The sequence below is a fragment of the Penicillium solitum genome (assembly GCF_028829755.1).
Source record: "Penicillium solitum strain IBT 25940 chromosome Unknown utg000009l_segment0_segment0, whole genome shotgun sequence".
NCBI lineage: Eukaryota > Fungi > Ascomycota > Eurotiomycetes > Eurotiales > Aspergillaceae > Penicillium > Penicillium solitum.
In genome coordinates, this window is record NW_027072128.1 from 3,932,070 (window position 1) to 3,944,177 (window position 12,108).

Below are 12,108 nucleotides of genomic sequence, written 5' to 3' on the forward strand. Positions count from 1 at the left end.
CTCTCTCATTTTTACAATCGCCACCTCTTCGCTCCCGAGGTCCTACAATCCGCTCCGTCAACCACAGATTCCTCCCGGTGAATCGTCGATGAGTACTCGACGTAAGTCTACAGTCTCTGCAAATACCCAGATTAGGTGACATGGAGAGACAGTGTGATGAATTGCTTTTGCGCTTTCTTTGTCTTCGTCACTGTGCCATCTGCCACCACCCGCTTGCTGCCTGGCTGTTTGCTGATGAGAACCCAAGTTTCGCCGATTGATTTTCCCGGCACACTTCGCTCTTCATATTAGGCGCCCACTTGACGTCCTAGCTCCGTTGATACTGGACTTTGTCTTTTGTCCTGCCCGTCACACCCATCGCCGTCGCCGCTCTACCACGCTATCAACGATCGGGATCATTTGGTCAGATATCTTGGTCTTGGAAGGTTTCACGGTCAGCGCCAGGTGCTCTTGAGCCATGGCTTCTTCGGTCGATCAGTCCCAAGAGGACAAAATCAAAGATCTTCTAGAAGATCTCGATACCTACAGATATATCTACGATGATCTCCTCGCGACGCGAGGTACTTGTGAAGAAGCAGACGAGCTTCGTGATACCATCAGGAATATGGAAGTCCAGGTTGCCGCACTCCTTGGTAGTCCTGTTTCTGTTCCTCAGGCTGCCCCGACACCACAAGTGTCGTCGCCCACTCCGCCGGTCCGGACGCCTGCGCCTGCTCCGCGCATGCCGTCGAATGCTTTCACTGGAATCCCCGGAGATTCATTTGCATCCCCTCACTGGCCTTCGGCTGCGCCCTCGCCTTTCGCGGCCGATTCCCGCCATTCGACAGTGCTGCCGACTTCACCAATGATGCAGTCTTCTCCAGATAATTCTCGTAAACGCCAGCGTCCACTATCTCACATCTCGCCCACGACACAGGGGTCATCAAAAAGGATTGCTCCCTCGCAGCCTGAATCTCACAGATCTCCACTCGACGCGATAGATGCCGAAAAAGACGCCACCCTTACCGAGAGTAACCGCGTGTACAACCAATGGATCGATGCGGCAGGTGACGATCTAGCTCACGTAACGGAACTCCGAGAAGAGCGTGATGAGCAGGCGAGGTTGATTGAAGGAGAATTTCTATTGAAACGAGACGAAGAATTGGCTCGTGTGCTCCAAGCCGACGAAGATCACAGTCAACTCCCCGTCAACGGCTTCAGTGAGCAGAATGGATGGGACCTGCCAGACCGCAGTCAACCGGTAAAACAGGAACCTTTTTCATCAAAAGCCATTCATGCCCGTCAAACACGTGCCCCGATAGCCCCATTCAATAAACTGACTCCATTCAACTCCGACGATGATCTTCAAGAAATCACTGCTGATTCATTTAATTCTCGATCCGGCAAGCAGCCAGCCCGCCAATCCAATTCCTTCACCTATCCACACGCATCTTCTCTCCCCTCGCCATATTCCTCGAATGCACCCCACCCCTCGCAGATGCCATATCCCTCTGAGCTGACATACCCCTCCCAAATGAAATACCCCTCTCAATTGACATACCCCTCCCAAATGTTGTATCCTTCCCAAATGGCGTATCCTTCCCAAATGGCATATCCTTCCCAATTAGCCTATCCCTCCCAATTGTCGAGTCCCTCGAAGATGTCTTATCCCTCATCTGCAGTTTCCTCCAGGGTTTTGCCCTGGGCGCGTGACCCTTCACACACTCCAATGCCTGGTGCATTTGACAAGTTTGACAAGTTCGAGAAGGCTTTTGACCTGGTTCGCAACCAGAACGAAATATTCGATGACGATGCTGACATAGTGTATGTTCCGCATCTTTCTTTTAAAGCAGATATTTCTGATTCTAACTCGTTCAATATAGGGCCTACAACGAGAAAGAGTTCCCCGAGGATATAAAGAACTTACTCGGCGGTATCAAAGACATTCGAGAGGCAACTAGAGCGGACAATGAAGAGACACCAAATGCGCTTCGAGTCACCTTGATGAAACACCAGAAGATCGGCCTGAAATGGATGAAGGCCAAGGAAGAGAGCAATCACAAAGGAGGAATCCTTGCAGATGATATGGGCCTCGGTAAGACTATCCAAGCGATTGGACTGATGGTTGCTCGTCCATTCGAAGATGAAGATCGACGCCCGACTTTGATTGTCGCGCCCAAGGCGCTTATGGATCAATGGAGACTCGAAATCCAACGCCATGTCAAGCCAGGAAGGCACCAATTATCGGTCTTGATCTACCATCAACGGCGAAGGCCCTGGAAGGAGCTCAAAAAGTACGACGTCATAATCACGACGTTTGGTACCATCACTGCGCACTACAAAACATTGCTCGGGGCGGAAAAGATGGCAGAGGAAGGGCACCATGCCTCACACGTCCAAGAACGCAAAGATTTGGCGGGTCCTCTCTGTCCTGCCGCCAAGTGGCACCGAGTCATCATCGATGAGGCACAGAACATCAAGAATCCAAGCGCAAAGTCTTCAATGGCATGCTGTCGGCTTAATGCTACCTACCGTTGGTGTCTGACTGGTACGCCCATGATGAATCGTCTCGAAGATTTCCAGTCGCTATTGGGATTCCTCCGGATTCGACCTTACAGCAACCCAGCAAAGTTCAAGGCGGTTAGTACCTTCTATAGATCCCTGTTGATGCTTCTCTGCGTGACTAACATTCATATGTTATGCAGGATTTCGTGAAACGCATCAAATCTGGCTGGGGAGGAGAGGATGTTATGAAGCAACTACGCGTCCTAGTCAAGTCTGTCTGTCTCCGACGTACAAAATCCTCCAAGATTGATGGCGAGCCCATCTTGCAACTGCCACCAAAGGTCACCGAGAAGGTCCATGTTGTGTTTGACGAGAGGGAAAGCCAGGTTTATGAGGAGCTCAATACGTCCACTCAAAGGCAGATCACCCGATACCTCGACTCCGGAACGCTGGGCAGAAACTACAGCCATGTTCTAGTTCTGCTTCTTCGTCTTCGGCAGGCATGTTGCCATCCACTCCTCATGCAGGAGTTCCGAAACGAACCTCCCCCTTCTATCCCAGGGGTAGATAAGATCGCCAACGCCAAGCTTCTGAGCGCTGCTGTAGTGCAACGTATCAAAGAAAATGACGACGAGGAGGATGGCACGTGCCCTGTCTGCATGGACAGTGTCAAAAATGCGACTATTTACATTCCATGTGGACACCATGTGTGCTCGGAGTGCTGGATCCGCATTTCCGACTCCGCAACTGCAAATGGAGCCATCAACCTCGAAGACGATGGTCCGACTGTGATCAAGTGCCAGAATTGCCGAGGGCCTGTGGACCCTGCGAAGCTCACCGACACCATTTCGTTCAAACAGGTTCACGATCCCAGCTCGATGCCCGAATCTGCCGCCGGAGACGGTGACATCAACGAGGCCAACGAAGAAGACTCAGAAGCAACAGCGAGCAGTGATGAGCATGACTCCGACAGCTCTACTGAACAGAGCGAGGGGGGATCAAAGAAGAAGTCGAAGTCTCTAGCCGAGTTGCGAAAGGACGCCTTGAAGAACAAGGCTGAGAAGAAGAAATACCTTCGCCGTCTCGAGAAGGGCTGGTTCCCCAGCACAAAAATCACCAAGACGCTCGAGATCCTCCAAGCCAATGAAGACCGCGGCTTAGAAGAGAAAACCATCATTTTCAGCCAGTTCACCTCCCTCTTGGATCTTCTCGAAGTCCCCCTCGCCCGTCGCGGATGGAACCACACCCGTTTCGACGGCAGCATGGACCTGAAAGAACGTAACGCCGCCGTGACGGCTTTCACCAACGACCCCGCATGCAAGATCATGCTCGTCTCCCTCAAGGCCGGTAACTCAGGCCTGAACCTTGTCGCCGCCTCGCATGTTATCATGTTCGATCCTTTCTGGAACCCCTACATTGAAGACCAGGCTGTTGATCGTGCCCATCGCATCGGGCAGGTTAGAGAGGTCTTTGTTCACCGTTTGCTTATTGAGAATACCGTCGAGGATCGCATTGTTACTCTCCAGGACCAGAAGCGTGAGCTGATCAGTGGTGCTCTCGATGAGGGTGGTACTATGAATGTCTCCCGTCTGGATGCCAGGGAACTTGCTTATCTCTTTGTATGTTTTCACCTCTATCTCTTTTCTCGTTTTCTACTTTTACTGGACTCTTTGCTAACCACTTATTCATTATACAGGGTGTGAGGGACTTGTAATCATGCTTGATTGCATGTGTCCCGTTTGCCGGATGATCTCGATCTCAAAAGACCGAGGATAAGTCCGATGATATGATTGCTGTTTTATTTTCTGCCATATCCAAGTGATTGGGTGTTTGGCGCAGAAATCAGTTGCCTTTTTTGCTTTTTTCGGGGGCCAATGATTTCTATACCCTGGCGTTGTCCTCTTTGTCTCGTGGAAAGGGCGTTGTGCTCTTCAATAATGTCTAAAGGCCAACCTTTACAGTCTTTTTTATGAAACTTCCTCTTTATTGCTCGTGGTTCAAGTATTTTCTAGTATTCCAACTCGACGAGACTTTCAGACATGTAAATCTATCTGTTTTGGTGAATATGCAGAGTAAAAAAAAAAGAATTTTTAAATCTTGTTGAAAGAGTACATGCTTTTTTGGATGTGCTCATTTCAGGGAGGGAAAAAAAGGACAATTGGGATGTGAGTGTCTAAGCTACTAAGGTTGGGGGAAATCAAAAAGGAAAAAAAATGCATGTCTTCAAACCACGACTATCCCCCATCCGCTTTCATTGTATCGTGATTTCGGAGAACAGACTTTGCTTTTGCAGTGCAAAACCCAAACTAAAAAAAAGGCAATCCCCGGGGGTCGTATACTTCCCTGTCTCCCACTCGTCGGTTGTGAGATAGGACTCGGGGAACGTGGGGGAGAACAGGGTATCGCGACTCCCAACTTTCATTTCGGAAACTTCGTGGACCCGTTGTTGAGCGCACCGATTTACAGGTCGGCATCGTCCTCGTCGGGGAGGGGCTGGTTAGCGGCCTCCTCCATCTCCTTGCGGTAAGCCTCGAGCTGCTTCTCGTCGACAGTAACCTCGGGGGGAGCAAGGGCAATTCCGGCGACAAAGTCCTAGAAGATAATCAGTCAGTATTGGTCGGCTGGAATTCGAATTAAGGCACAAAATGACGTACGAGCTGGGGGTTGCCGACAAGCTTGCGAGCGAGCCAAAGGAAGGGCTTCTCGAAGTTGTAGTTGGACTTGGCGGAGATGTCGTAGTACTGGAGGTTCTTCTTGCGGTGGAAGGTGATGGTCTTGGCCTTGACCTTGCGCTCCTTCACGTCGACCTTGTTACCGGTGAGGACGATAGGGATGTTCTCGCAGACACGGACGAGGTCACCTAGAGTTTTTGTTAGTCAAAAATGATCTGGATCGGTTCACGATCAGAAAGGGTCACTCACGGTGCCAGTTGGGAACGTTCTTGTAGGTGATACGGGAAGTGACATCGAACATGATGATACCACACTGGCCGTTGATGTAGTAACCATCACGGAGACCACCGAACTTCTCCTGACCAGCGGTATCCCAGACATCGAACTGGATAGCACCGTAGTTCTGTTCAGGTCGGGTTAGTTGCAAGGATCACACCACGGCACAGTTCGAAGCGGGGTTCTTCGGCGGGGTAATAGCATACGGTGTTGAAGTTGAGGGGGTGCACCTCGACACCAAGGGTGGCGATGTACTTCTTCTCGAATTCACCAGTCAAGTGGCGCTTGACGAAAGTGGTCTGTTGGGATTCATTGTTAGTAATGAAGTCGCGGTGAGGCGGGGCCGTTGGGCAGATATTTAGTATTGATGACAGGCGCGGGGGCAGAGGGCGGTCACAAAAGTGTAGCTCAGTGTGTCCATGAATATCATGAGATTACCACCACTGTGCAGATGGCTGCCACTCTGAACCCATGCCCATCAACTATCATATATCGAGGCTCGAATGCGCTTACCTTTCCAGTACCGCCGTCACCGACCAGGACGAGCTTGAAAGTGGGGGTCTCAGCCATGATTAAAATAGGTTAGAGAGAAACTTCAAGAAAAGAAAGATTCAAGATTTCGCGCCGTAGGGATGGGGGCGGGTTGTTGATAGAAGGGAGGGGTGAAAGAAGGGGAATGAATTAATAGCGCTGAATGGAATTTTTGCCCCGTTGCTGCGGGTCACGTGTATGTTTGCCTCAGGCCCTCTGACGTAGTGTCAACATCGCGCAAACATATTTGAAGTCGCTACTTTAGATGACAATTTTTTATTAAAGTGCGGGAATCATGTTCAAGATGAGCTCTTCTTGTATTTGTTCTCTTATTGGCTTATTGAAATAAATTTTGGTGGTCAGGTCTTAGCCTGCCGAGTTATCTTCGGCGCCGTTGCTATGCATACGTTTTCCCAGTCTCTCGTTACAGGAACCCAAGTATTCTGTGTAAAACAGGCAGAAAGGACGTCTCACATTAGTCATAAGCAGTACATATCGTCAATGTACACGGTGGTAGCAAAATCGGGTTATACTTGTTAGTCTGAGTGCAAGTGTCCCTTTATAACGGAACCAAGTGACATCCTAGAAGGCCACGGCCGCCCCAATTCTGTCGAGGGGTGAGCTGGAGGTCCAACTCCGTTGTGGTGTCAGTGTTTCCTTCATCCTTCCGACTGACTTTGACCGATACTGCCCGCTGTAGAGAAAGAGAGTCAGACATGTAAGTATTCCCACAGAGTGGCAGAGAACCGAACGTACCCCTTCATTTTCTTGAACCACTTGCGCAACCTTTGAAAGGCGCTCGTGGTTCAGCCAATTGATATTCCCGAAACTTCGAATTGCATCGCCAACTTTCAGTCCCGCCTGGTCTGCTGGACTTCCCGAAACCAGGCTATTGACCTTGGCAAAGGGTGTCCCCAACGCGGTGTTATTCGTCAATGATTGCACAGCCGGCGGGACGTTGGTGCCATTCGTAGTTGGGCCGGCGCCTTGCGTGTTTTGTAGGTTGGCGAAATGTGCGTGGACACCCTTCTCGATAAGTTGCATCACCTCCTTGTGGTCGTTCCGTAAGTGGATAATGCGCACGCGCGTTGTGCGAACTACAATCTTCCTTTAACAATATGTTCTGATCGACTGGGGTGTGGTAGGGGCGTACCTTGCGCGATGTCGATATCATCACGGGGGAAACCATCGAAGGTGGTAAGAGATGAAGTCATGCGTACTCCATGCTGAAATGAAAAGGCTTGTTAGAAACTGCGATACGCACTTCCGGGTCGGGAATCTCACCGACTGGAGGACGCTACTAAGAGCTGATAATTCCGCCTCAATGCGTTCTTTCTCCTGCATCAGATCTGGCATCGACAACTTGGACAGATCGCGAGGAGTCGCCCCGGACGCTGGTCCAGAGGCAACAGTTGGAGCATGAATATTATTGTCCATGATTATTTGCGTAGAGAAAGAAAGCGAGAGGAGAAGAAGGTTAGGTGGGTCTTGGGGGGGCACCTGGGCAGCCCTGGAGCTCCCGCTATTTTTATATAAGCGGCGATGCTTGGCACTCGAAGTATACGACCTTTTACTTCTTCATGTTAAAAGCTTCACTTTCGGGATATAACACACACCGTACATGAAAGGAAAAGGCTCAGCTACTCACCAAAAGATAAAATATAAAATGTGTTATTTCAATTCCAGCTATCTCGCTGCCTCACCTCATGACGTACATGGATGGGATTCAAATTCGCAATATCTACTCTGTACTGCCTGGATAGTGGCAGTTTCCCCTGTTTTCTGTACATGCACTTTCCACCATCGGCGATATAGACAAGGCAGGTACTTTGGGTTGCTCCTCCCTCGCCATGAAGTTCGATCCCGTTGTTTTGAGCAGTCGGTTAGGTCCGCCTCTTCTTTCTCCATGCTACCGGAACCTAAGTCCTATATTTTATTGGACGGGGTCGCTATTTGGGACCATGGCGGACCAAGATGAAACAAACATCGAGAAACAAGCCCTGCTGGACGATGAACCCGAGGAGAAGTTCGAGAGCAGCGGCGGAGTGACTCCGACCGACAAGTCAACTGGTCCATTCAAGAAATGGATGGACAGCTTTCGAGGACGGAAACACGAGTCTCCTATATACCAAAAGAAGTATGTGGAGGGCTGGTCAGATTCATCTTCCCATGGCTCGCAAGGTCACCAGTCGAGTGCATCCGACTCATCGCAGCTCGGAACCGTCAAAACAACCACAGCAAGCATTGGAAGCCAGAGTTTGATAAGATCGAGGACAACTATTCAAAGCACAAGAAGCCAGAGCATGCGATCGGATGTGCGTTATTCTGGTGAGAGCTCTCGGCCAACCTCAAGTCAACATGCTGATGAGGCCGCGGAAACACGGGCCACCCGACGGCGCCATATCTTACAGGAACTTGTTGAGACTGAGTCTGATTATGTACTTGGTTTGAAGGCTCTTATCGGGGTAAGCCGTTGAATGAATTTTCATTCCTTGGTTTGATGCTGATGTGCCCCGTAAATCCACAGATCCTTACGATATTTGACACGAGGCGCGAGATCTATGACAACATCCAGGAGATCCTTGGAATCCATGAACGTTTTTTGACCCAGCTTCAAACAGCATCTCCCATGTCAGTGCCTCGGGCTCAACAGGCAGGCGTCTCTGAGCTTACATCCCGGGGCATCACCAAGCGTATAGGGACCATTGACCTGGGTAGCCTAAAGGGTCTGCAACAACGATCTTTGAGGACTCGATCACTCAAGGCATCGGTCAATAGGCGCCTCATGGCACTCACTGCTGAACCAAAAGAGGGACTAGATGTTGCCCGCGAACTTGGAAAATTGGTGGGTATAGTTATACCAAATGGGATTACATGCACTAACTAGGAATTTTATAGTCACTTTCAATCCCCGTGTATGACCAATTTTGCAGCAACTATGAGCTATTGACACAGGATGTTGCTCTTTTACGCCGGTCGATTTCCAACTGGACAATATATGATCAGGGAATCGAGGCACTGTCAAAATCGGTCGCGTCGACAGAGCGACGCAGACAAGAGGACAACAAATCAATGACATTGAATGATATGTTGATAAAGGTGTGAGTTACGCCTGATGGATATTTCTACCACTAACAAGAAGATAGCCCATCCAACGTCTTTGCAAATACCCCCTTGTGCTACAAGATCTGCTCAGATCTACCCCTGTTAGTGATTGTCCGTCTTCCCATGATGGAATTCAGCAAGTTTTGGACAGTATGCGAGTGCTGGTAACACAGATCAATTTGGCAGCTGGAAACCCGATCAACAAAGATCGCATCCACAAGACAATCATTCTGCAGAAGAAGGTGGATATCTCGAAATCGGTAGGCACAAGATCTTCATTGACGAGTTGAACAATGCTGAATATTTGGAAAGGACGCACTTCAGAGTATATATAAAGACCTAGGCCCGTTGGTCATGTGCGGTGTGCTCCATGTAACATATCAAACGGCGGAAATCACCAACGGGGAGTTCATGGTCTGTGTGCTTTTTCAACGCTACCTTTTCTTCGCCAAGGGAATTGATGACCAGCGTCGGCTGGAAGCAGTGGCCTGTGTCTACCTAGACAGTCTCAAGATTGATACACTTCAAAATGGACAAGGTGAGTAACTCTCTGCTGAGATTTATGCTCGTAGTATATCTAACTCATCAGGACTATACTCCTATGGATGTATATTTTCATGGAAGCTTATGTTTCAAAACCAAGGTAGGACCTACGAGTTTGTTCTCAGTGCATCATCGGCAGCAGAAGAAAAGCAATGGAATACGGAGATTTTCAAAATGTCCGCCGCTTTGGCCGAAACGGGTCAGCCCAGGACGTGGGAGCCCAGGACGTGGGAGCCAAGAAAACATTCTTTCTTGGTCCTCCAACTGTTGCCTCTGGACCATGTTCATTACACAGTGTCCTCTATGGCGCGGAGGTCCATGGATTCAACGACCATCTCCCGCAAGTCCCGCGTTCAACATGTAGTCATTAAGAAAACGCACTACCCACGCCACATTGAAGAACCAGCTGCACGGACTGAAGGCGAGATTGAACGGCCCAAGACACCTGCTGACCGCTCCGCATTGATATTGACTGCTCGCCGGAGTGACCGAGTCCGACTAGAGCGACTGATCTCAGATGTCTACACAGGGGATCTCCTTCCATCGCCAGGAATGGTTCTTGGAAGGGGTGATCTCTTCCTCCGTGGTCAGCTCATGAGAGGGCTCAGCCTTCGCCCAGGGTTCACCAAACGGTCGAACTCTGTCAGCACCTTTCATCCGAGAGGAGTATCGACCGACATGCGCTCTGATGGAGATAACGAGGGAATGGACGAGGCAGTAAACAGCAGCGAGATAGGGGAGGATAAGGAAGTCGAGTATGAGTTGCCTCAAACCCCCACCACGCCTCGGCGGTCAAAGACATTCCTTTTCAAAGGGTCACCCAAAAACCCATCGCCGGCTGTTTCCTCGCCTCGCAGCGACCCGCGACAGAGCCAGGGTGGAAGTTCCGAGTCATCTCCGTCTTCCAAGAAGTGGTCATCTCCAAAGAATTTGTTGAGTTCCTTGGCACCCAAGAAGCTGAAAAAGACCCGCTCTGACGCTGAGTGAATTCTCCATTGTTACATAGGCAGGCAGGTGTTATTGTTTTGAGATGGTTCTGGGACATTCGGAGCATTGGAGTCAAGGAGGCATATAATTAACCCGAAAACGTAATAGCTTGGATTATAACTACAAAGTAATTATTAATTGGAATGCAAGAAGATCCTCTCTCTCTCCCAACTTGCCACTTGGCTCATTGAGAATTATCCCCACGTTTGGCGTCACAGCGGATCCGGCAGCTCGCAGGGGAGCTACTATGACGTCGACTGCCGCAATAGTTGGCAACTCACCGTGTGAGAAATGTAGGAAAGGGAGGGACTAGAACCACCAATGACATAGAATGCTATCCACTTGTAATTTAATTGTAGTTTTAGTCTCTCTTGGGATTGTATTTTGACAAGAGAACTACGTACAAAGTAAGTGAGCACATGCAAAGCAGTTTGTTTGCATCAGCTCATAGTGTGACGTCACCAGTCATCATCACCTGAGCTCCCACCTGCACAGCTATTAAACCACCAGCTTTTACCTTTTCATCTTCATTCTCACTCAACATTTCCCCTTCATCTCTTCAAATCTCTCTAATCCTTTCAAAACTATCCAAAAATCAACCTTCATATCCTTCAAAATGGCCCGTGGAAACGAAACCGCCAACAAGATCTTCTACAAGGGTAGCTCCGATGACTTCATTGTCTTCGTCGATGACCTTGAGATCCTCCAGAAGTGGAAGAGCGACCGCAGCGTTCCCCTTACTGAAGTTCTGAACGGCTGGAAGATTTTCGTGACTCACTCGTAAGTGTTGTCAGCTTCTTTATTATCATGTCAGGTCATTAACATCTGTATGCAGCCACGGAGCTCAGGGTGTCCTCGATACCGCTAGCCAGAGCGCTCTGCAGAACGAATTCGGTACAACCAACGATGATGAGTGCATGGTCAAGATCCTGGAAGGCGGCGAATACCAGGCCACCACGGTAAGTGCTTCTTCCACAGTGAATCAATTGTGGAGTTCTGTATACTAATTTCATTTCAACAGGCACGCGAGCGTGAGGGAGGCAAGAATGATTCCAACGGCAGCCGCTAAATTTCTCTATCCCTCTCGGGGCCAATGGGGAGACCAGACAGGTGTTGCTGTCTCATTGACGCACACCCTGGTCACCTACCTCCCCTCCTTTACCCCTCACCTTGATCTCCATTGAGATATCCATATACCTCGATCGTCCCTTGTATGGCACTTCGACACATGGTCCTTTCGGAAAACGCCATGTTACATCCTCTTTTATCTTCAGCTCTGGAATGGGCTTGGAGGGGATGTTTGCCGTTTCTGGGTTTGCATCTTGGTACCCACAGGCTTCTGCACCTGATATCATGAGATAATGAATGATGAGCGACTTCACTCGTCTACAAATAAATACAAACACTTTTTTTTCCCAACTTTATCTTGAACATTTTCATTCGTAATTCCGTTCAGTACTTTAGCAAGCAATGATCATAGCTCATGATAGTAGTATATGGTACAACAACA

General features: G+C 49.4%; 5 protein-coding genes across 5 annotated transcripts; 3 read left to right on the forward strand and 2 right to left on the reverse strand.

Moving 5' to 3' along the window:
- Positions 1-365: 365 nt before the first annotated feature.
- N7455_012595 (uncharacterized protein) lies at positions 366-4,405 on the forward strand. The gene is made up of 4 exons (XM_040952504.2): positions 366-1,803; positions 1,863-2,619; positions 2,685-4,103; positions 4,181-4,405. Exons 1-4 carry the CDS (start codon positions 458-460, stop codon positions 4,196-4,198), a joined length of 3,540 nt encoding a protein of 1,179 aa, XP_040816945.2. The 5' UTR covers positions 366-457; the 3' UTR covers positions 4,199-4,405.
- Positions 4,406-4,944: 539 nt separating this feature from the next.
- N7455_012596 (Ran family GTP-binding nuclear protein) lies at positions 4,945-6,002 on the reverse strand (the record flags this gene model as incomplete). The annotated part of the gene is made up of 5 exons (XM_040952745.1): positions 4,945-5,076; positions 5,139-5,344; positions 5,406-5,559; positions 5,639-5,731; positions 5,946-6,002. The coding sequence occupies 5 exons, from the start codon at positions 6,000-6,002 to the stop codon at positions 4,945-4,947; spliced, it is 642 nt and encodes a 213-aa protein (XP_040816936.1).
- Positions 6,003-6,522: 520 nt separating this feature from the next.
- Positions 6,523-7,400, reverse strand: N7455_012597 (putative 26S proteasome non-ATPase regulatory subunit Nas2; the record flags this gene model as incomplete). The annotated part of the gene is made up of 4 exons (XM_040952511.2): positions 6,523-6,657; positions 6,720-7,060; positions 7,117-7,189; positions 7,248-7,400. 4 exons carry the CDS (start codon positions 7,398-7,400, stop codon positions 6,523-6,525), a joined length of 702 nt encoding a protein of 233 aa, XP_040816783.2.
- A 524-nt stretch (positions 7,401-7,924) lies between these two features.
- On the forward strand, positions 7,925-10,598 carry N7455_012598 (putative Rho guanyl nucleotide exchange factor; the record flags this gene model as incomplete). The annotated part of the gene is made up of 6 exons (XM_040952570.2): positions 7,925-8,428; positions 8,491-8,808; positions 8,862-9,062; positions 9,110-9,328; positions 9,381-9,606; positions 9,658-10,598. 6 exons carry the CDS (start codon positions 7,925-7,927, stop codon positions 10,596-10,598), a joined length of 2,409 nt encoding a protein of 802 aa, XP_040816695.2.
- Positions 10,599-11,214: 616 nt separating this feature from the next.
- Positions 11,215-11,667, forward strand: N7455_012599 (SBDS family protein; the record flags this gene model as incomplete). The annotated part of the gene is made up of 3 exons (XM_040952703.2): positions 11,215-11,378; positions 11,434-11,557; positions 11,620-11,667. 3 exons carry the CDS (start codon positions 11,215-11,217, stop codon positions 11,665-11,667), a joined length of 336 nt encoding a protein of 111 aa, XP_040816983.1.
- Between the last annotated feature and the right edge of the window lie 441 nt (positions 11,668-12,108).